This window comes from Neopelma chrysocephalum, unplaced genomic scaffold, assembly GCF_003984885.1.
Source record: "Neopelma chrysocephalum unplaced genomic scaffold, ASM398488v2 Primary Assembly neopelma1_97102, whole genome shotgun sequence".
Lineage (NCBI taxonomy): Eukaryota > Metazoa > Chordata > Aves > Passeriformes > Pipridae > Neopelma > Neopelma chrysocephalum.
The window spans coordinates 4,794,085-4,818,688 of record NW_020925744.1 but is presented as its reverse complement, the minus strand read 5'-3'; the positions used below and the strand labels follow the sequence as shown (position 1 = coordinate 4,818,688).

Here is a 24,604-nt window from a genome sequence, read left to right as displayed (position 1 = left end):
TGTGGTATAGAATCATAGAATTGACTGGGTTGAAAAAGACCTCCCAAGATCATCAAGCCCAGCCCTTGATCCAACACCACCTTGGTTGCTAGACCATGGCACTAAGTGCCACATCCAGTCTCATCTTAAAAACCTCCAGGAACGGTGAATCCACCACTTCCCTGGGCAGCCCATTCCAATTACTTTCTCTGTAAAACATTTCTTCCTAATATCCAACCTAAACCTCCCCTGACAGAACTTAAGACCATGCCCTCTTGTCCTTCTGCCTGGGAGAAGAGACTGACGCCCACCTGGCTACAACCTTCTTTCAGGTAGTTGTAGAGAGTGATGAGGTCTCCCCTGAGCCTCCTCTTCTCCAGGCTGACCAACACCAGCTCCCTCAGCCTCTCCTCACAGGACTTGTGCTCAGGTCCCTTCACCAGCCTTGTTGCTCTTCTCTGGACCTCCTCCAGCACCTCAATATCCTTCCTGAACTGAGGGGCCCAGAACTGGACACAGTACTCTAGACGTGGCCTCACCAACGCTGAGTACAGGGGAAGAATCACTTCCCTGCTTCTGCTGCCACGCTGTTCCTGATCCAGGCCAGGATGCCATTGGCCTTCTTGGCCACCTGGGCACACTGCTGGCTCATGTTCAACTTCCTGTCAGTCCAAACTCCTAGGTCCCTTTCTGCCTGACTGCTCTCCAACCACTCTGTCCCCAGCCTGTAGTGCTGCATGGGGTTGTTGTGGCCAAAGTGCAGGACCCGGCACTTGACCTTGTTGAACCTCATCCCATTGGAATCAGACCATCTCTCCAGCTTGTCCAAGTCCCTCTGCAGAGCCCTCCTGCCTTCCAGCAGATTAACACTCCCCCCCAACTTGGTGTTATCTGCAAATTTGCTAATGGTACACTCAATCCCCTCATCCAGATCATCAGTAAAGATATTAAATAGAACTGGGCCCAACACCAATCCCAGGCGGACACCACTAGTGACCGGCTGCCAGCTGGATGCAGCACCGTTCACCACCACTCTCTGGGCCCGGCCCTCCAGCCAGTTCCTAACCCAGCACAGAGTGCCCCTGTCCAAGCCATGGGCTAACAGCTTTTTTAGGAGTATGCTGTGAGAGGTGGTGTCAAAGGCTTTACTGAAGTCCAGGTAGACCACATCCACAGCCTTCCCCTCATCCACCAGGCGGGTCACCTGATAATTAAAGGAGATCAGGTTGGTCAGGCAGGACCTGCCCCTCCTAAACCTGTGTTGGCTGGGTCTGATCCCTTGTCCATCCCATAGGTGCTGTGTGATTGCACTTAGGATGATCTGCTCCATAACCATGCCACGCACTGAGGTCAAGCTGACAGGCCTGTAGTTTCCTGGGTCCTCCTTACAGCCCTTTTTGTGGATTGGAGTGACATTCGCCAGCTTCCAATCATCTGGGACCTCCCCAGTGAGCCAGGACTGTTGGTAGATGATGAAGAGCGGCTTGGCGAGCTCTTCTGCCAGCTCCCTCATCACCCTTCGGTGAATCCCATCTGGTCCCATAGACTTGTGCGGATCCAAGTGGCTCAGCAGATCGCTATTTCCTCCTGCATTACAGGGGGGCTATTCAGCTTCCTGACTCTGTCTGCCAGCTCTGGAGGCAGTTGTTCCTGAGGACAACCTGTCCTGAGGACAACCTGTCTTACTGGTGAAAACTGAGGCAAAGAAGGTGTTAAGTACCTCAGCCTTTTCATCATCTTTGGTGACTGTGTTCCTCCCTATGTCCGACAAAGAACTGGAGGTTTTCCTTGCCCCTCCTTTTGCTGTTGATGTATTTGTAGAAGTACTTCTTGTTACCCCTAACAGAAGTGGCTAGATTGAGTTCAGATTGTGCCTTTGTCTCTCTAATTTTCTTTCTACATGACCTAACTATATTCCTAAACTCCTCCTGAGTAGCCAGCCCTTTTTTCCATATTCAGCCAGGTTGGCCTTTTGACACACTGGGACAGCCTGCTGCTGTGCGTTCAAGACTTGTTTCTTGAAGCATGTCCATCGCTCCTGGACTCATTTGTTTTCAAGGGCTGTTTCCCAAGGTGCCCTCTGAACCAGTCTTCTGAGTAGGCCGAAATCTACCTGAGTTATGAAACTTAATGTGCAGATTCAGCTCTTTATTTTTGCTTTTCTGGGGAAAATGATTTTCCAAAAATAGGGAAACCTAAAAGTGTTGTTTTCTTCGTCAGATCTGCAGAAGACTTTAATTGCATTTTTTTATCAGAGTATCTCTACTTTATTTACATTCCTTATTTATCGTGTAGTAAACGCTCTTTCCTTTCCCTGGAAATTCTTATAACTGCAATCCATGCTAACAAATCCTCTCAACTAAAAAGGTAACTTGACTAAAAGCTGAATCACAGGTTGTTGGGGTTTTTATTTATTTAAATGGTAAGGGTGGAGAACACTGATGCAGCCAAAGCCAGCTTTCTTCACTGACAAAGACTTCAATAAGTGGCTGGGCCTGGAAAGGAAATAATCTGTAACTAATTACTTTTACAAGCTGCTAGAAATTGCAAATCACAGCTTTTTATGCAGTGTCATTTCTTAAGGATAGCTGTTGTAAATTATATTAATTTATATTTTCCAGAATGTTCATGGAGATTATTATGAAACATGAGTATAACTTCAATGGTTCGTTGTTTCAAAGAAGAGTATGTGCATCTGGTGAAGCATAAAGCACCCATATTTGCAAAAATGTTTGTAGACAGTATGTTACTAAAGTGTAATTATTTATATAGTAGTATGTGGTGAAGCAAGATTTATGTAAATTTTCCTTTGTTGGTTGACCCCATTTTTATGAGGTTCCAATATTAAAATATTTTTGTTCTGGCATCCTTCATATAGAAGTAGATCAGGCAACAGATCTCTCTCAAGACACAAGGACAGACGCAGATCCAGGAGTCCCCTGAAAAAACGGTCTAGATCTTCGGAAAGGCGGAAATCAAGAAGTCGCTCTCATTCTCGGTGAGTTCTGTTCCACGAAATGATACTGTTACCTCACAGTACAGAGCTTTTGAAAAAAAATTAAACCTTTTAGATGATCATAAAAGGTGGAATCTTGTCTGTTGGACAAACAACAGAAAGTAAATTTTGATGCTGAGTGTGGTGATCTTGGCTAGGATAATTTTCTTCCTTGTAGCCTGCATGATACCTGCAGTTAAGCAACCACACTGAGGTACCTGAACTTGATAGCCTAGTCTGCGTTTATGCCAACATCCCATCTGACTGAAAATAACTTTAATTCAGACTATAACAAATAGATTAGGAATATTCTGTGTAGCTTGTATAAGCCACAAAAAAGTGGGTGAAGCTTTTTCAATGTGTATATGTTGAGAAGGTTGAATCCAAACTGACCTTGATATCCTGTATTCTGAGAAGTAGTATAAAGTTTTTGTGTATGAGCTTTTGTTTTCACCTCTGACTTTATCATATGCCAAACAGCAGGAACAAATGCACGTGTCTGTTATATGGCATATTTATATTTCAGGATGTAATACATCTGTACTTTATCTAGCCTATTAGTTTTTATGTCTGATTGTCTAATTATTGAACTGTGAAATTCCAATAAGAGAATAGCATAATTTTCTGAGGGATGAAGTAGTGAATAATCTCAAACCAAAAGTGCCTGGGGAAGTAGCTTCATGACTAGAAATCTTGGTGCTTTCTTTCTGTTTCCTGTCTGTAATTCCCCTGATTCATTTGAAGGGAGCTTTGTACTTGAGTTATGCAGTTGCCTACTGTTCTTTGAGGGAAGAAGTTTTGTGGGAATGAGAACTGCAGATCTGTGGACCTCACTGAAAATAAGCTGGGTTTTATTGGTGGATCTTTTTGATTCTCTTGTTGCTGTCTGGAGCTTCTTGAGACATCTGCTCACTGGAAGGGGCAAGTCCAATGAAATGTCTGTGATAAATTAACTGGAAGGCACTTCTTGGGAGGTTCTTTGGTATTGCAGAGACTGTATGCTGTTTTGTCTTTGTGATACATTCCTTCTCTGAGATTCCTAAAGAAGTATTTGCCAGAACCTTATGGGAATCAAAGTTGTCAGGTCACTGAGCGTACAACAGTCTACTGTTCATTAGTAGTTGAGAAGATACAGTCAAACACTTCCTCAGTTTGAGAGAAGGTGAGGGCTGCACTTAGGACCTTTCATGTGTGAAGAAGTCTCTTTTAGAATCTATAAGAATCTAGAGTAGATACTAATACCAGTAGACAGAGCAACTTCTGTTAGTCTGGTTCTTTTTGACGTGTAAAGGCCTGCTAGTCAATTTCTCCTCTTGTGCTTTCTCCTATTTCTCTCTGTGAACAATTGTTCTTTTGTCTCTGTGCTAGAGAGGAAAGATGGAGTCTTGCACTTTCAAATAATCCTACACTAAAATGTAATCTTCTAGCCAAAGCTGTGAGCTAATAAATTTTTGTTTGACTTGATGACTAGAACATGGGTTGGAATTTTTCTCACTATTCTTTTCATGAATGTCTATCGTTCTGCCTGTTCCAAAGAAGCTATTTTCCTTGCTTCTGGTTTTGCTGTACTAGCAATTTTTCAATAATTTTCAAATTCCTAATGACATTACAGATGATTGAATTGTCTTGATTGAGTTTTGATCTTATATTTGCCTTTTGAGAGAATCTGGTGAAATTTTATCCATGTTTTCTTTTTATTTCTATATATTTATTGTTGTTGAACTTCCAAACAGTTCAAGGATATCTGTGTGCGAGAACATGTAGAATAAAGACTTCGGTCTTATTCATTTGGGAGTGGTTAATCTGAGGCCCATTTTATGTGGACACAGTTCTAGTAAAGAGTGAATTTACAGATTGTAGAGTTTGTCTTACTCCTAAGAAAATATAGAAAATTGATGTATGTATAATTACGTAAGTGTGAGATGAAGAGACATACTTTCTCCAAACATAATAACATCACTTGGAAGATAGTGGTTTGATTTGATTTTGACTTCCCCTTCTCCAATTTGATTCCCAAATTTATCCTAGCTATATAACCTTTCCCTCATGGTAAACAAGGGTGGAAAATTAAAATATTGAAGAGATACTGTTTTTCAACAGAGACGCAAACTTTGTCTTAATGTATACTAAAAGTTAGTTGTAATTTTAATTGGAAAGTTCAAAGATGAATTAATGGGTTTGTGTTTGGCTTTTCACAGGGACAAGAAAAGAGACAAAGAAAAGATCAAGGAAAAGGAAAAGGTCAAAGAAAGAGACCGAGACAAGGAGAAGGATAGGGACCGAGAAAAAGACAGGGAAAGAGAGCGAGATAAAGAGAGAAACAGAGACAAGGACAAGGAGAGAGATAAGGAGCGAAGCAAAGATAGAGAGAGACCCCGAGAAAAAGATAGGGACAGGGACAAGGATAAGGACAAAGACAGACAGAGGGACAAGGACAGGGAAAAGGAAAAAGATAAAGAGAAGGAAAAAGACAAGGAAGAGGTAGACCAGAACAAAGAAAAAGAAGATATTGAGAAAGAAGGAGAGAAGGACAGAGAAAAGATTAAGGACAAAGAAGGAGATAAGGACAAAGAGAAGGACAGGGACAAAGAAAAGGAAAAAGATGGGGATAAGGAAAAAGAGCGAGAAAGAGAAAAGGAGAGGGATGATAAAAAGAAGAAAGATAAGAGATCCAGAACACCCCCAAGAAGCTATAGCTCTTCAAGAAGATCTCGTAGCTCCAGCAGGTTTGTTTAGAATTTTTCATGCTTTTTTTGACTTGTCAGTTTAGTGAGGCACCATCCTAACTTTTATGTATTGATATCACCGTGTCTCCTACTAAATAAATTTGTATTATTTCTGGTTTTTTTATTTTCCTGTAAAGTAAAATCTATTATAAAAAGCTCTGTATGATGCCTCATGGAACATGGTTTCGTGTTGGGCTGCTGATGCTTGATTTACGCATAACCATACAGTATAGTCCTTGAGGACAGTAAGTAGGTGATTCTTGTGCCATTTCTACATGTTGCAAACAGGCAAAAGTTCTGACCAGCATCACACATCATCTTTGCCCTGATGAAGGTTTGAGTCACTGTTACACAGTTCTTTTGTCACTTCCATACTGCATGGTATTGGTCTGTAGATCTTGTGAACAGTTGTTTGATAGTACTTGCCACTTCCTGGCTGGGTGGCTGAACTGCAAGGAGGCAAGCATGTCACCTGGCTGGCTAACCTTTCACAAGGTGAATATTCAGTTGGAAGATATGGATACCTTGTTTAGCTGACTAGATGGCCAGGTATAAGTTAAAAGAAACATTCCTTAACACTGCTGATAGTAACCAGGAAAACAATGAAGTTAATGTAGCTGTTGGAGGGAAGCTGAGGGAAGCTTAACTGGGTGGAATTCTGGTTACATTCAGTACAGCAAAAGGAGGCTGTGATTTTATAATCACTCCCTAAATGGTCAAACTCATGCATATTCTAAAAGCGTTGCAGCTGAGTTCATAATCTTTGGTGGATAAGGTGCTTTCTGATACCTCAGGAATTAAGAAGTTCAGTACTATTGTTAGATTTAAATAACAAGTTATATTTGTTACCTTGAGATCCTGAAGTGCTAGATGAATTGGGAAGAGTTTTATGAATTATAATAATTTCACTAAACAAAAGCAGAATTCCTTTAGTCCTCAAAATTCACGAGTGCAAGGTTCATAGAAGGCAAAAGATGGTGCAATGTTTTCTGAATATTCTATTTGTGTTATATGAAATGTCCATGTTGTTTTGGAGGCTTATGGGCAAAATACTGTTTATTTAAGCATACGCAGCTTCCTATTTTAATGGGTTGAAGATCTACATACAGTAGAGGTGCTTCTGTTAGCTTTGAAAACGTATTTTCTGTCTGTAGGCCTCAGGAGTTGAATTAGATTTTCACAATATGTAGCTTATATAAAAACATGGGTGGAAGATCAGCTTCCCAATGTCAAGTAGCAAGTGTAGTTAGCTGGATGTTACCAAAAATTCTGCAACAATTAAGAATCTTACTAGTTAAGAAAGTGTTATGGAAGGCTACAATGCCAAGTAATTGAGCAAAGAATTCTAGTAAAAATTAGTGCATCTCTTCTAGTGGAGTCAAAGAACAAAACCCTACTTTGGAATGAAGTTAATATTTTTTATACAGATTGCTACACAAGGACAGTATTTTTTTGAAGATGGAGGATGAGAAATACACTTTTTAGTGTGAATTTACAATTTTTTCTTCAGACATAACATTGTCTTTAGAGTATCAATACTGAGGCCAATACTATTGGACATCATCATTGGTGACATAGATAGTGGGACAGATTGAACCCTCGGCAAATTGCAGAAAATAGAGAACCAACTGTTGGGAGAGGCTGGTCCACCAAAGGAGTGTTTTGCCATTTAGAGAAACCTCAGCAGATGGGAAAAATGGACTGATAGTCATCTCATGGAGTTGAACAAAGAGAAAGGACAAGTCCTGCACCCAGGAAGGAATGACATCGTTGCACCAGTACAGCATGGGGACTGCCTGACTGGAAGGCTCGCTGGCAGCAAAGGTCTTTGCAGCTGAGAAGGCCAGCAGTGTTGTGAGCAGGTCAAGGAAGGTAGTTCTTTCCCTCTTTGTATAGTGAGGACACATCTAGATTCTGGTGTCCAGTTTTGGGCTTCTCATTACAGGAGACATACAGACATACTGGAGTGAATCCAGTGAGGGGCAGCAAAACTGATAAAAGGGCTTGGAGCATCCATCATACAAGGAGACACTGAGGAGTCTGGGATTGTTTAGCCTGGCAAAGAGAAGGCTGAGGAGCATCTTACCAATGTGTGTGTATACCTTATAAGAGTGTGAAGAAGACAGAGCCTGTTATCTCTGTGGAGGCCTGTGACAGGCTAAGAGGCAGTAGGCCCATATTAATGTATGGGGAAAAAAGGCTTTTTTTCTAATGTTTAAATGGTGTTTTTTATGGGCAAACTAGAACCAATTATCCCAAGGAGTTGCAGAGACTCCTCCATCCATGGAGATTGTAAAAATCCAACTGGATATGACTGTGAATAACCTACTCGTGATTGACCCTGTTGTAAGGTGGGGGAGGGATAGGTTGGACTAAGTGATCTTCAGAGGCTTCTTCCAACCTTAGCAATGCTATTGCTCTCTGAAAAATAATTGTGAATAGGCTGGGTTACAGAGTCACAGCTTGCTTTTAGAGGTATCTCTTTACTTTAGTGATTGACATTGCCTAGTTGAAATGGTTACAGACTGTTCTGGAGAAGATTATCCAGCAAACTGGCGTTTCAGTTGCCTGGATTTACAGTACAGCACTGACTGCTGATCATTTACCTGATGAGTGTAAAATATTGGACAAATAGTAGTGATCTTTTTGGAGAAGAGTTGAAGGTGGAATAGGACATACAGAACTTTTTAGGAACTAGGTGGAAACTGACATTGCTTTGCTGACAGGCAGTGTGTAAGTACTGGAAATAAGATGGTTATTTGTGATTCCTAGATGAAGGAAGAGACACAGACCAGGGGAAGAGAAGGATCTGGCTGTCTTTCCAACTGACATCTTACAGGCTAGTAGTGCCAGCAGTACCAGAGGAGGTGCAGAATGTTATTTCCATGTATGCTTAGGAGACACAGTATCACTCTCAAAGTATTCAGACTTGCTTTTTCCTGAATTTTACTATATTAGTATTGTGTAAGAGCACTAATGAAACAGGTACACAAAAATCTTTTTAAAGACAAATGTAACAGAAATGGGAACAAATGCGGTGAGACACAATTGTAGTTCTTCGACTTGAAATAAGAAAAGCAGAAAATTAAAATTAGGTTTCATGAAGAAACAGTTTCTAGTTGGAACACAATTGCTAAAGTACTTGTTACTCACAGATATGTATGCTGGAAAGCAAAATAAAGCAGGGTTGTACTTGATGTAGCCAAAGTGGGAGCACTGTCAGAATAATCAGTTTCTAGTATCCTTATTTGAAAACTGACATGCTTATTAACAAGTGAACAACTGATCAGTGATTGTGTTATTTGCTCCATGATTCTGATGCAACTTTATATTTTTGTTTACCAGAGATGAAATCAAACTTAAAAGCTTATTGAACAAAATATTTAAGAAACCTGCTCCTCTGCAGCTTCAGAAGGTCCCTGTCTTGGTTTTGGCTGGGAGAGAGTTAATTGCCTTCTTGGCAGCTGGTAGATGCTGGAGTTTTCCTTTTTTTCCTGATAGTTCTCCCCAGCCCCAGCAGGGGAAGGGAGGCTGGGAGTGAGCTCATCTGGGGTTAAACCATAACAGTTGTTTTTGGACTTTCTTTGTTCCCACACCAGCCCCTTCCTTGCTCAGCCTTCTCACACTCTGCCCAGCTCTGTGTCACAGGGGTTGAGAAAGAACATTTTGGTAATTGAAACAAAATAATAATTATAATAACAATAATAACTGTAGTGGGAAGGAGAGAGAGGGGAATAAAACCCCAGACAAACAAGTGATGTACAACGCAATCACTCACCACCCACCAAGCGATGCCCGGCCTGGCCAACTCCCCCTTATGGTATGGAATATCCCTTTGGCCAGCTTGGGTCAGCTCTCCCTCCCAGAGTCTTGTGCACCTGGTTGCTGGCAGAACATGGGAAATTGAAAAGTCCTTGATACAGGGTAAGCAGCAACTGAAACATCAGTGCATTGTCAGCATTATCCAAAACACAGCACTGTACCAGTTACTAGAAAGAAAATTAACTCTGTCCTGGCCAAAACCAGGACAGTCATGGTAGATGATACTGTCAGATAGTGTCAGGTAGTGATACTAGGCATAACTTAATATGTCCTTCCATAATTTATCTAATAACTGTTGATTTCCTGCTTTTCTAAATACTAAAGGTTTAAATATTCACACCTAATGGTGTGAATTGAAGAACTTGGTATGCGTAAGTGTAGCTTTTGTGTCATATCTAGAAGTTAGTTTCTAACTTTCCTGTTTTTCTTTGGTGGCTCTTCCAATCTGGTTTTCCTGCTCTATGAAGAGTTGATAGGAGAAAATCGTCTTATTTTGTCAAAGATGGGTTCTGCATTTATGTTGAATGAAGCTTTACTAGATTAGTTTTTGCTTCAACATGTGCCTCACCATGTTTGCAACCAGTTATTTAAGGTTTTGTTCTATTCAGGATCAAACTCCATAGCAGCAACTTCAGCAAACTCCAGCTGTGTAAAACAGCTGTTCTGTAAAATACAAGCTCTTCTGTGTGCTGTAGAATGATAGCATTCTGTTTGCTGAGCAAGGACCACTAGAAAAACAGTAAATATTTGCTTATTTATTCTGATTTTGACAACAGCTTGGGATTAATTGTGAACGGTTTACTTCTAAACGAACAGGAATTCTAGCTCATGTATTAAATTTCATTCATAAATTAAATTTCAGTCAGGTTAACCTGAAGTTTCAGTGATCTTCAGGTTGTAATGTTACGTTTTGAATTTCATATTACTCAAGTTATGCCTTAATATGGCACTTCATTCAATTGAATTCTTTTCCTGACTGAGGAAACTCTTAGTTAATACAGGATTAGTGAATTCAGTGTGTTTCCATTGTTATCAAGCATGCGATGATTTGAAAAAATAGTATTTGAAAGGGTACAAACTTTTTTTCTACTTCAAGCCCTTGCCTTTCCCACCAAACTGGCACATAAAAAATATTTTTTTGCTTTGTACAGTTTGTATATTGTTGGTGATTTATAATGTTAAATTCAGGGGTACTTGCACAGTGGATGTGTTAGATCGTTTATGAGCTTTCTCCTTTTATCTGGTTCCTGAGTTTATTATTTTGGGGTTTGATGATCTTGAATTTCTTGGTCCCGTAGAGAAAGGCATAAAAGGAAGAGTAGAAGTCCTTCCAAGTCTCCTAAAACATCGAAAACAGCAAAAAGAAAGTCTTCGCGAACTCCTTCCCCCAGAAGGTCAGTTTGATGTAAACATAAAAGTTAATGATCAGTAAAGAAGGCAGGATTTATAACATTTTCATTGTTTTATTGCCCTTGCACTAGTCATCTCAGATGATTACAGTTAGTCAGTATGATTCAGTTTTAATTTAAAACCAACCCAAAACCTTAATGGGTTTTAGCTTTGGATTTTAGCTTTCAGTGGGAGAGTTTCAAATCAATCAGCAATGCAAATTTGCTTCAAAATGATAAAACCCTTTCATCTGATAGAGATCAATTTGCTTTTTTCTTGGCAAATACAGTCCATACTGATCACTTGCACTGTTTAACTCTCTTCAAGTCAAAAAATCCTCTTGAAAGGTTTTTCTGTTACATTTTAGGGTTTTTTTTAAAATGCACAGCAGAGAGTTCAAGTTAGCAGTCAAATAGTTTGAAGTTGGATCAAATCCTAATTTGACTAAAAATTTTCTGAACAGAAACAAGAAAGAAAAAAAAAGAGAAAGAGATACAAATAATGAAAGAAGAGAAAGAGAACGCTCCACCTCCAAGAAAAAAAGTAGTAAAGAAAAAGAGGGAAAGGAGAAATCTGACAAAAGCACCACTGCTTTGAAGGTAAGCTTGTGTGACCCAAGTGATCAACAGACTAAAGTGGTGGTAGTGAAGCCATTACTGAAATTCCCTCCCTCCTTTTTCTTTCTTTTCATGCGACCATCTTTTACTCCTTCTGTTTTCCTTACAAAATTATTACTGTTTGGGTTTAGTTTTTGCTAGTTGGAGACCCGCAGTTGGGGTGAGTGGGCCAGTTGGTAAGTCTCCGTGTTTGAGCTATACTGGACCTGTAGGAGTGTACAGAAACACTTAGTTTTGTTACTCTTTCCTGTTGTGTGCCGTATGTTAGGAATTGGCTGGCTGCCTACCTTTGTGAGCAGGCAGACCATGTAACTAAGAAGCAATGTTCAGAGGCATCTTGACTGTCAAGCTGAAAATGTTATTTAAATAAACTTTCACTGTGCAGTTCAGCCTCTCCCTCGTTGCCTTGGTCCTAGTCTCTGTGTATTGGATTCTGCAGGAGTAGAGTTGAACAGTTGGGGAAGAGTGATATAGGATTTTTCCCTCAAAAGAGAAGGTGCTGCAATTAAGAAAAGAAACATCTTCAAACTGTTTAATTCTAGAATTTGAATAGCAGCATGCTTTAAAGAGTAGTTTGTTGTGCTCAGAATTATACAACTGTTATAAAACAGCTGATTTATGTCATTCTACAAAGCTTAAGTATCTTACCCAAGAACTCTGTTAAAACACATCAGATACCTAAAAAAATAGGAAAGAAAAAATGTAATCCTGTTTTATTAAAAAAATGTGGTGAAATCTTAATTTCTGGAGCTGTTTCTCATAGGTGCTGCTTGTTCTGTTTTTTCAGAATATAGATAATAAAGACAGATCACTTTATGGCAGTGATTTCTTGGATGACGAGTTGATATGAGTGCCTAACTTCAGCCAGTTGAAAAGAGAGCTTATTTTAAAAAAACAAGGGGCAAAGAAGCTCACACCCTCTGTTCTAAAAATTACAGAGACAGGATAGGCATGTAAAAATTGAGACAATAAAATTACCAAGAGTTGGTTGGAAGTCATGTTATATAATGCTAAGAAATATTTTTTTATAAAATTATTTTATCTTTGGTAGGAGAAAGATAACAATAAAGAGGATCAGAATTCAGAAACTGACAAGGAAGTAGACAATAGAGATGCACAAAGGACAGATGAAGTCAAACTACAACAGAACGGGAACTGTCAACCAAATGAAGAAAGCCTCTCAATTAAAATGGAAGAGGTTTAAAGCAGAGAATGGACTTGTAATTCAACTAAGGAATGAAATCCAAAGCATCTTATTTCCCAGAATGAGGAAGAAAATGTCAAAGCAATCAACCTGACCGTATTGATAGTACTAGTAGTTCCTACAATTCTTGTGATAGCTTTGTTGTCTTCTTGCTGTAAAGCAAGAGAGCACGGACCAGTCATTATACCATGAAAAGGCAGATGCCATCAGAACTATTCATCTCTGAAAATCCATGCATTTCCATGATGGCTGTACTTGTAAAATTATATATGTTACGTTTTGCTATAAGCTGTTACAAATAAGTGGAAACTGAAAGATGTAAACCTGTACTTTCCCAAAAAAGATGAAGATATGCATTGAGGGTTGTTTAAAATACTGCTTGTTGATGACTTGTGTTGTTTTACCCTGTGGGTTAAAAAATCCCAATGTGTAATGTTTGATGTGCTTGAAAATGGTGCATAAATGTACACACCTTCTTTCCTTGTAAATGACAACTGTAGGGAAAGGGGTTTTAAACATAAACACAGTTTTACCTTATGTTAAATACCCAAGAACTAGTGTGTTTTTCATTTGCTCACTGCTTGAGATTCTTCGGGTTTATTATTTAAAAGAATTTTTTACTAATATCCCTAAAATTAATATTTCTTTTAAAGTATTTGAACAATGCATGCTCTTTTTCTTTTCCTGTAAGGAACATTGCCATGTTATAGATATTTGGTTAGCTTACTGGGTTGTTTTAGGATTGGTTTGTTTTGTTGTTTTCTTTGTCCTTACAGAAATGAGCACATCAGTATGGTATTATCAGAACTTACAGCTTTGTTTTGAGATGTACTGCAGTGTGTCTGTCAAGCTGCAAATAGTACAGGTGCCATTAAGGAAATAATTTTTTTTCTTTGGTTAAAAAAATACGGGAGCACAAGCAGAAGCTTTAGTGCCTTCTTAAAATGTGATATTTTCTAGAAATGTATATGTGTTGTTACACATTTTCAGCTAAACCTTATATGATCTCTATTGCTATTTTGCCACCACCGTACTGTGGACAAGGATGCAAGTGATTTGTCAGAATGGTTGTTTGGTTCATTTGTTAAAATACTGAAGCTCCATTTTACTTTTATTTTTTACTCTCAAAGGAGATTTATAAATGAGAGCAAAGATGCAGTGTGGGGACCACCACTGTACAAAAGTAGTAGCTCAACATAAAGCGTGTTCTGATCACCTGCATCAAGAAAGCCCTTAAGACATTTAATCTACATTTGGATGGCCTTAATTGTTACCTCTTGATCATCTTCTCTGGTACCTGTAGGGTGATGTAGAAGGAATTGTTTGCAAAGCAGTGGGGGATAAATAATTTGAGCAAGAAAGTTTAATTTACACAGGGCTTACATAGTAGAGTTTTTTTTTCATTTTTTGGGAAGAAAGCACGTAAGAAGAGAATGACGAAATATTTTTGTCAAGGGTAAAACATGGCTTGTGTTCTCTGAACTAATTTAATTGGTTACATGAGATTTCTGAAAAGTCGTACTTCTAAGACATAATTATAGCTAAAGTGGAGTAGATTATTTTTACTACAACTTAATGCAATGGAATTAATTGCCTTACCTCATGGGAAGTGTTATTTCTTTCAGTTGAAATAAAAAAATAATAGTGTATTGGCTATTTGCTTTTTATTTGTTATAATTTCTTTTGCATAGTTAATTCTTTCTGTGGGGGGGAGGAGACCATGTTAGAGGAAACAAAAAATTTGCCCAATTCCTAAGGTAATCAAATCAATTTGATTGTGAAGCTGCTTAATCACTCTTCATTTTTTATAAGATTTAGTGTTCTTACCACTACACATTTAAGAGCACAGAAAATGCTTTACCATGTAAAGTACAGGCAGCCATTTTTGTGATCTTTAAGCCACATGCTGTTGGCTGGTAAGCAGTTAATTCTGATAAAAGAATAACAAATCTGTGTGCTTACAGGAAGACTGTGAAGGATTATGTCTTGCAACAACAGCTGTCTTGTTTATGATGTCTAAGTAGCATAGAGCAAAGAGATTATTTCTATACTTGTTATCTTTGGTACCATTTCAATAATAAAATCAAGTATTTTAGAGGGAAATTTCTGCTGATACATACTTATTAAAGGAATATTTTTAGACCATATGGTCTTACTCACACAGCTTCTTTGATTCAGAATGTGGGTATTAGTGAAAACATACATGTATTTTTTATGGTATCTTCAAAAAGCAAAGTTTCTCCTTTGGGAAGAATTAGAATTCTTGAAGTGTATCATGTTTTAGCTGATATTAGTTTGTTATCTTTAGTTTTGTTATTCTGAAATTGCATAGCCCTATGATATATCGGTTATAGAATATGTAAACGATTGTGCACACTTAGCTGAGAAACATGCCTTTGGAAATTGGTAGTTAAAGATGGCAGCCTTAACTTACTGGCTAACTTAGCACATAAGTGAGGCTATATGCAGCACATTGTTATGTTGTATGTGAATTATGGCTCCCTTACAGAAAGTTTTTGTTTGTTTGTTTTTTAAAAAAAAGGAAAAAACCAAACAACCAAAGCAGCCAGCCACCAAACACACACATTTCCTCCCCACCTCAAGTCATATTTTCTTCCAAATACTTTGTTTTTTGGTTTTGCTTTGTAAATACTGTGCACACCTGTGAGGAAGTTAAGTTCTGCCTATTTGTATAGGATGTTTTATGGTTCCTCTCTTCCTAAAAAGCCACTACTAGAGAACTATTACTCAATAAAATCTGTATCTCAGCAGAGGGTAGTTAATTTTTAAACTGGTAGTGTAGCACAGTAATTAAGTTCCAGCTTGCTCCTACAGGATTGCACGCATTGTCCATTGAATGTGTCCATCTTCCATGGGAAGTCCATTGCCTCATTATTAGCAAGCTTGCATGCTGAGCTGCCATGTCAGATCATCTGGGTTTCTGCTTTATAAATAGGATTAAGCCGAGTGGAGGTTTAGAAAATGGTGTAGTTCACAATAGCTCTGTTGCTTTACATGTGATTTCATCTGAATCAGCCTTTACTTGAAATTTTAATTGCTCAGAAAAGTGATGATGCAGTGCCATTTTGCAAAGACCATGTAAAGTACAAATGCATAAGCTTCCATTAGTGCCCACAGTTACTTCCCAACAGTGTTTCTAGATAACAGACATGGCTTTTGGATGAAGAAGATAGCAGAAGAAAACTGCTGGTGGATGAAACAGGATTTCAAGCTCAAGATAGAGGTGGCTGTGGCTTAGATAAATTCATCAAAGTCAATGGATTTACACAGGTGTGAGGGATGGAATTTTGTTCGCAAACACTGATAGTATGGTATGTAAAGAATGCTGTTTTTTTCGTATTTCAGAACTAGAAGTAGGGATAAAAGCACTAGATTAGAAACTAGAAATATCTGAAGAATACCTGGGAAATTGATGAGATGTGGGTTCTGCTTACTCGTTAATCACCTGCTAATTTTTTTTGATGGCACATCAAAATAGATACATCTGAACTAGCCTTATATTAGCTGGCTGACAGCAGCAACCTATGCACAGCTTGGATTCTGAAATGAGCTGTGAACACTTGGATATTTTACTCTGCTGCAAGGGAGGAAAATTCTGTAGTCTGTAGTATGCTCTGCGTTGCTTGCAAGTGTTCTCTGGCCCAGTTACATCTAAGGCAATACCTGAAATTACTTTGAAACCCTGCGGGTCTGTTATAGCGTAGCTTCTCTTTGTTGCCCTTAGCTTGTACTGATACTTTGTAGTAGTAACTAAAGTGATGATTTTCTTTTGGTCTAAGAAAGAGATAAGTGAAGACTGCTTTGTATGTTATAAAGTATTGTATAGTTCTTACCTGTCCTTATCACTCAATTTTTTCATTCATGTGTATGATGATTGCGAGCAGTAATGTCATAGTGATGTGTGTATTGTCTACTTTTAAGACTGAAGCATCTTTGCATCACTGTCTTTTTGTTGGTTTGTAATGAAAGAAGATCGGAGTTCACGTACTTTTAGAGGGGGGAAAAAAAAGAATCCAAACTGTGATAATTGCATCATAATGGTAAAACAGTCTTTAGGATGCGAATTCTGAATAACGAACTGGGTCATATTATGGGTCCCACCTGCCACTTGTATTTTCCATTTTATAGCAATCAGTTATTGCCTTTGGTGTTATCATAAGTTTAAACGTGAAAATTTGATTTAGTCGCATAAATACTGAGATCTGTAAATGGCTAAAGTCATGTCAATCAGTAGGCACTTAATTCAGAGAGATGCAGTTTTCTCACTAGAGATTGGAGTGTGGAGAGTTGAAATATGTAGATATTATTAAGTGTTAGTGCCTAAAGAGAATCTAAAATTTAATTTTGTTTGCTAATATGTAAACAGAACAGAAGCTTTCAGCTTGTACTTTAGGTTTATTTTTATATGTTGAAAAGTGTAATTAAAATTATATTGAAAACTAAAAGCACAAAAGGGAATTTTTTTATGTATGAGAATCATACTTTCAATTGTTTAATTTTAGACTTTTAAAAAATGTCATTGCATGCAGTATTTATTTTTATCAAGAATGCCTTGTTTGTAAGTAAGTCCTGTTGCAGGATCTGAGCATGTTGATGTGTGGCTTTCTTTTGAATTCTCTTCAATGGACAACAGCTTAATAAACTTGTCTGACAGTATACAGAGGCAGCTACTTTCCAGCTAGTTTGAGAAGATGAAGCTGTTTACACATCGATTATGTATTGTTTAAATAAATGCCACAGTTGAGAAGCTATCTACAAACTTCAGTTTCAGTGTTTTCTGAAGACATGAACTCCTACTATGCAAGAGGGAAAATTTTTTTTTTTTTAAATTGTCATGACAGTCAAGATTATTGAGCTTAATAGAGGAGAAGCAAAAGTGAGGTTTTAGCTGTTTACATATTCTATTCTAGAAAGCTTCAGCTTACATTTTTGTCTTATTTTGATGCATTTTTTATGTTCATCTAGTGCCAAATTTGAGATTAGAGGGTCTTGGTGTACAAAATGTGTTCTGTACTAATCTTTATAATGAAATTATTCTTCTCACATTGAAAAAGTTACGTGTCATCTTTGGCCTGAAAGATGTATCAGCAATGGTAAGAGAATAATTTCATCTTCCTTTCACTCACTACTTCATGTCACTAATGAGGCTGTCAGTTAAGTAGCTTTCTTAGAAGAAGTTGTAGCTCTACTCCTTCCCTAGTGCAAAGATTTAGAACTACTGCTGCACTGATGAGTAAATCATGGGCAACTTAGAAATTGCTACTTTGAAAAGCCATCATTTGCATAATATAATTCATTTACATAATCTAATTTAATCAAAGGGATGAGTGATCTGCTCCAGAAACACCAGGAGAGTAATTTAACGTTCACAGTTTATGTAGCCTGTCAGTACATCCTTTCTGCTATTTTCCCCACTGATATGGAAGCTGTGTCTCCTTTGTTACACACAAATCACACTTATCACAGTCTGGGTTCAGATGTACCTGGGGAACCTGAGCACCCCAGCAGCAAAAGTATTATTTCCCTTCTCTAAGTTCTATATTTCTAGTAATAATGTAGGTATTCTAAGTTTAATTAATAGGTAACCAAACTTGTGCTATGTTGGTATAGTATATTTTTGCATTAATGAAGCAACTATGAAATGGTGCATATAAAGAAATGTTAAATGCTCTTATGTGGTTGTTATTTTCATAAATAAACAATGTTCCAAAGTTTTAATGGTGTCATAAACTCACTCCCACTACATTTGGATGAGATACAGCGAATTACTCTGAAGCAAGTCTTTGTCTCTCCTTTTTTTTTTTTTCTTTTTTTTTTTTTCATAGGCTTCATCTGCCCCAGAATCAAATGTTAGAAACTAAGTCTGTTCTACTGATACTGGCAAGAATGTTACAGGAAACGTGATAATGGTTTAAGTAATTGAATGTATCATCAATGTTTAGTTACAGAAGAGGCTTTTGAACCCCTTATGTGAGTAGGGGAATTTCTTCTGCAGAGAAAAATACCATAGTTTCACCAGAGAAAGCTTGTCAGTTTCAAACAGTAAATCAATAAATGTAACTGTATAGAAGACTATGTCAAAGTAGGATCAGGAGTTCAGGCAGAGCATCAATGTATGTAATGGATATTTTCATAATAAAATTCACTTTTCAATGCTTAAGTTTCTCTATTGCTTGGTATAATGTGTAAGAATCCAAATAAACAGGAATGATCAAGGAGCAAAAGTTTGGGATTTGCTTGTCAGCAGTGATCTGATCTTTGATTTTTGAGATCAGTTATGTCTGTAAGGAGACTTGGGGCTGGTTTAGTTGCCACTGATCAGGGGTTTTAGTCAGCACATCTGTGGTCTGGATAACTGCATATCACCATGCTGCTGCTCTGAATGTGAAAGCAGGGAAAAACTGATCTGAGAAACACTGAGATGACTGCAGTGGTTCAAAACATGTATTAACTTTCTCTGTTATATACTGCATACTTTACTTATGTAACTACTAAAAAGAAATTCTTATAGAGAAGGAGAGTGAAAATTGACAAAAATAGTGATGGTCTTTTAAAATCAAGGTTTTGTGTGCATGGCTTGTTTTGTCTCTGTTTTTCAAGAAAACAGGCAGACATGAGTGTTAGTACTTTTCTCTTATTGTGTTCTTCTTCTACATCAGAGCTGGGAAAGATTGTGCTTCTCCTTCTGTTTTTCTCTCTACAAATCTTATGTTTCTTTTTAAAGATAAAGCCTAAAGAAAACCCTCCATTTTTATTGAAGCAATATTTTCAACAGTTGCTTTGGATAACTGGATTGAGGACTTAAAAGTAAATGCATCAGTCCACAAGAGGTACCATTTTCCATAATTGTTCGTCTGCTTTGTTCAATATTAAGTAGATGATACTCTTCTTATTATTCAGCTAAGAGTCATTTAATAAGTTTTCTGAGCTCTTATGTCTTTCTGTTAGTGTGGCATTTTCCTTACAAGGGATTCAACTCTTACACATCTCAATCCTCATAAAGGCTAGGTATCTAGGAAGGACTACTCTTGCCTGAACCATGCTGTAAATCATACTAACTCATGCTACAGATCAGTCTCAAGCTAAATGATCAGTATTTCTGGATTAAATACAAGAGAGGATAGATAGAAGAATGTTATGAGATGGTATATATTATCCAGTAACAAACATGTAATGCTTTTGGTTTGTTTTGGTGTACCCAATAAAACTGTTGAGCCAGAGGAGATTTTGCATTTCATTTATCCAAGTTTCATTTGTATCACCAAGGAGATCCTTTGATTCACTAAGATCTTCTGACCTTTGATGTGTTTGCTTTGTTATATTTGATTTGCTGCCTAATTTCCAAAGAGGATGGACAGATGGCAGTTGTACATTTATGGTATAAGCCTGGGAGAGCTAGTGACTGCTTCATAGGGCTCTATTAAAGCAATCAAGCATCATTCCTGATCTGTCTCCTGTCATAAAGAGGTGATTAACTGTCCAAGCCTGCTGGTAACACTGTTCAGTCATCTTCTGACTTAGAGACACACACTTGAGATGTGAAGTGCCTGACATTAGTGATCAAACTTCTCTGGGTTTGATGATTATACCATGTAAACTGTTGCTACGACTTGGTGCTTAGATAATGGGAAGCTGTGACAATGTTAGGGTGGAATAGAGGTTTTGAGAAGAATGCTTTCCAGCACAATACAAAATCAATAGGTGGAAAACTTCCTTTTTAAATATGGTTCTGTGTATCACTTACCAAGACTTTCCAAATCACAAACTTGGATTTGCTGTAGCGGTACCTTATTTTGAAAATGTTGCCATTATTGCTAAGAACACGATCTCACTTGAGTTGTATGACTCAAGTGAGAAATCTCCATGAAAGGTTCAAGCCAATGAAGGCTTGTTGAGGGAATTACAGTGTGGAGACAGAAATGTTTATGCCAAAATCTGGTGTAGGAAGAGCATCTTCTGGAAGTTAGGCTATGCCACACTGCAGTATAAAATTCAGTACTCGAGCACCCCCTCCTGACCTATCACAAGTTTCAGATAGTGTTTGAAATACTGTGTATTTAGACATAGAGTGTGCTACAGGCTTTGTTACAAGCCTACTGCAAAGTACCACTATTTTTAGTACTCTACAACTGCTATTTTTGTGCCCTAGTGTAGAAGTAATCTGCTAAGAGGCACTGGAATGTGATGTACCTATTTATACCTTAATAGGAGATACTCCATGTATGTTGCAGGGCCCTTTTAGTCATACCTAAAATAGGTTTGTTTTGACTTTGATGTTATGCCCAGTTCATTATCTGGTGCCTTGGACCTACCCTGGGGGACTGAGTCTGATGTATATTGGAGCTTTGCATTTGATTACATGCACTTAATTAGCTGATGAAATGTATTTGTTTGAACTGTTTCTTTTGGAGGATGGAAGGTAAATTAGAATGCCTGCGAGCAGGAAGGTGCTTTTATTTAATGAGAGAAAATGAAGTAAATTCGAGCTCTATAGTCCTTACTGCAGTGCAGTTTATGACTGCAATGAGTGTTTTGCCAGCAAAGAAAAGAGATAGGAACTGTAAGGTTGGATTCTGTAACATGGCATTAGACAGAGTACCATGATGCCAGTGTGCAAAATTGGGCCACCTGGGCAGCACAGCTGGTTCCAGTTCCAAGACATTTTAGGGCTGCTGGAAGGACAGACAATGCAAGTGGAGGGGTGTAAGGAAAAACAGGCACTGTATCTTCCATTTTGTTCCTAGTGCTTGGAGGTCTGTCCATTGCCATTGTTCCCTGCATCCAATCCATCCCTTTTGTTCCTGGAAGCTTTCAAATAACCAACCAGTATTAAGAAACTCAACCAACAAAAACCACATGAAACAACAACAAAACCAACAAAAAACCCCAACAACAACACAAAACGACTGTCCTTAGAAATTGAAAAAGTAATATTCTGTTATGCTTGCGACTGGTTCTCCAGTGTTGCAGAGAGGATGCTTGAAAAATGTCAGAGTAAGAAACATTCTTAGTGCAAATGGCATCAAAGTAATTGTATAATGAGTTTATGAGTACACAAACAACACCTTTTGGAATTGCAAACTCCTCAAGCATTCCAGTGGAGATACAACCTATATATGGTGAATTCAAGTATACTGCCGTACTTTTGCTTCTCTTACTTATTTTTGCAAAATCCTAAGCATCTGCTGATGAAGGTTGAATGAACGTTGAAAGAGAATGAATAGAATCACATTCCATTGGATTATTTTAACTGCTTTTGGAGCTAGGGATTTTCTCAGCATCCACAAAATCTTTGTATTTTTTTCCTAGTGGGATCTTTTAATAGCAATGTTAATTTTCGTTGAGCATTTGATGTAAATTTTATCTCAACTTTACCACAAATGCTTTACAGCACTGAAGAACATTTGTATGACCCAGTGTAACCAGTTAGAACTTCAGTGTGACTATATGCTATTGCTTTTTCAACTATGAGGTACTGACTCATGTGTTGAGAAGCTACAATACAGTCTTTGCCTAGATAAATAGCTCATATGTGTATGTTGTATGGACATTCGCAATTACAGCTAGTTGGACACAGCCATGATAATTAAAAACTGCAGAAACACAGGTAGCCTCCTTTCCAAAAGTTTGTATCTTGAATATAACACACAGAAGTCATGATGGCCAAATTCATTTCTAGATGGTGTAACACATCAAACCTCCAGATATTGATCATGCAACCACAGGTATTATGCCAAAAGGGCTTTACTGAGTCTTATGGATCCTAATTCTGGTGATATCCAGTAACCACACAAATTAAATCAGTGCCAGAATGGTTATTTAATTACAACTCACAAGAAAGTGAGTGATTATTGCTGATTGCTGAGGACCTTGGCTTGAACCACTACCAGTAAAGTTAACAGTATCAATTACTGTTTGGAAAAGGTCAGAGAATACCCATAAGAGCTTTATTGTTCTGCTATCCATTTCTGTGGTAGCAACCTACCAAAAACTGGCTTTGTAATTTTTCAGATAAAGTAGCATGTCCACCGCTCTCCAGCCTGCCTAGACTCCAGTATCTCCAGTAAGGACCTGAGTCAATTCCATGTCAGTTTCCCTGTCAGGGCTGGCTGTAGCTGTGCCTATCATTCCTCAGGATTTTCCTTTGTCCTACCTGTGTCTACCAGTTCAATAAATCCAGATTATTTCCTTGGTTCATTTGTTTCTGTAAAAGTTTCAGCCTTCACCCAGGGAAAGCTTTGTGCAAGGAAGTTAGAGCACAGGTCTTACGAGGAGCAGCTGAGGGAGCTGAGGATGTTTAACCTGGAGAAAAGGAGGCTCAAGGGAGACTTTATTGCTCTTTACAATTACCTGAAAGGCGGTTTCAGTGAGGTGGGGCTTGGTATGTTGTCACAGGCAACAAGTGACAGGATGGGAGAAAATGGCCTCAATTTACACCAGGGGAGGTTTAGATTGAATATTTGGAAAAAAATTCTTCACAGAAAGGATTTTCTAGCCTTGGGACAGACTGCCTGGTTAACTGTAAGTGTCACCATTCCTGAAGACACTTTAAGGACATGGTTTAGTGGTGGGCTTGGCAGTGTTAGGTTTGCAGTTGAACTCAATCCTAAAGGTCTTTTCCAACCTCAATGATTCTGTGATTCTGTGAAGCACTTGAGGGGTCTCTGAGGATGGGCAATGCAAATGACCATTTCTAGCTTAGCAGGTTGTTTTCAGTTTTATTAATCAAACTGATGCTTCTGCTGTAGAAGTGAAATAGATACGAAGATAAGATTATTCCCACCCCACCACCATTGGCATGGAATGATTAGTCTTAGCAGCAGTCTTCTATAAACATTGCTCAGAAGTGAGTGCTGTAAGCTGTCACTTTTTAAGTTTTATTACCCAGGTTCATACAGATTCCATCAATGCAGTGCCAGGATACAGTTAAATCATTCAAGCAGCAGACACACAGTGCCACCAAGAGAGAGAGAAACAGGCAAACCAAAAGCCTGTGACACAGAGTCAAGAGCTCCAAGACAAGTATCTTCTGTAAGCAGAGGTCTTTCATGAAGTGCTCCATTATTTTGCAATTTTTGTAGCAGTAAGTGGGGTTGACTCAATGGACAGGATGCCTATTGCTTTCCACAGGACTCGGCTCAAGTGCAGATACCATTGTGCCATAAAGGCAGCTTTCAGGGTTGTCAAAGTACTCCAAAGGCTTAGGGTTTTAGGGGATTTGTAGATACTTGGTAGTTACTATTACTCATTTGGTAACTAATACTGATTGAAAAATCCTCTTCAATACTGTGGTTGCCGCAATCTCCTCTTCCAGGTTGAGTACCCATTTATTTTTCTCTGAAACACTAATTATTTTCAGTGCTAACTACTGCACTGTAGTCCAACCTTAAGCATTAACAAAAAAAAAAAAACAACAACCAAACAAAACCTCCCCCCCAAAAAAGTATAAAATACACCTTCATGTCCATGCAAGAAAAAACATCTACTCTGGATACCAGAAAAAAATAAGTGTGTACTGCCTTTGCTTTGTGCATGTTTTTAGAGTCTGTATTAGTAACTGAATATTTCTTTCCTTTCTCTGTAAATATAAAATGCTAACACATTGTAACCTTGCAGTATAATACTCAATGCTATAAATCAGTATGCTTATGTGCCTCCAGGCCTGCAGTTAAGTGTCTAAGCTTTTCGCAAGCATGGCTATTCTGTAAGTCATACTGCCAAGTATGCATGGAAATACTTGTGTGAATGTGAATTGTCCTTCACTTTTAATAAGAGAATTTTAAAAAATGTCCATTTATGGACCCTCTGGTGCTAACAGTACAGTTGATCAACTTCTTTCTCCACAAAGCAA

General features: G+C 38.2%; 1 protein-coding gene across 1 annotated transcript in view; it reads left to right on the top strand.

Annotated features, from left to right (window-relative positions):
• The window catches only part of SREK1 (splicing regulatory glutamic acid and lysine rich protein 1), a 35,136-nt gene extending 20,750 nt beyond the window's left edge, over nt 1–14,386 (top strand). Inside the window, exons 8-12 of the mRNA XM_027671381.1 lie at nt 2,858–2,977; nt 5,173–5,700; nt 10,821–10,916; nt 11,375–11,510; nt 12,580–14,386. Of these exons, the coding sequence (XP_027527182.1) occupies nt 2,858–2,977; nt 5,173–5,700; nt 10,821–10,916; nt 11,375–11,510; nt 12,580–12,732 (1,033 nt within the window). The 3' untranslated portion in view covers nt 12,733–14,386. The remainder of the gene's footprint in view (nt 1–2,857; nt 2,978–5,172; nt 5,701–10,820; nt 10,917–11,374; nt 11,511–12,579) is intronic.
• The last annotated feature ends 10,218 nt before the right edge of the window (nt 14,387–24,604 follow it).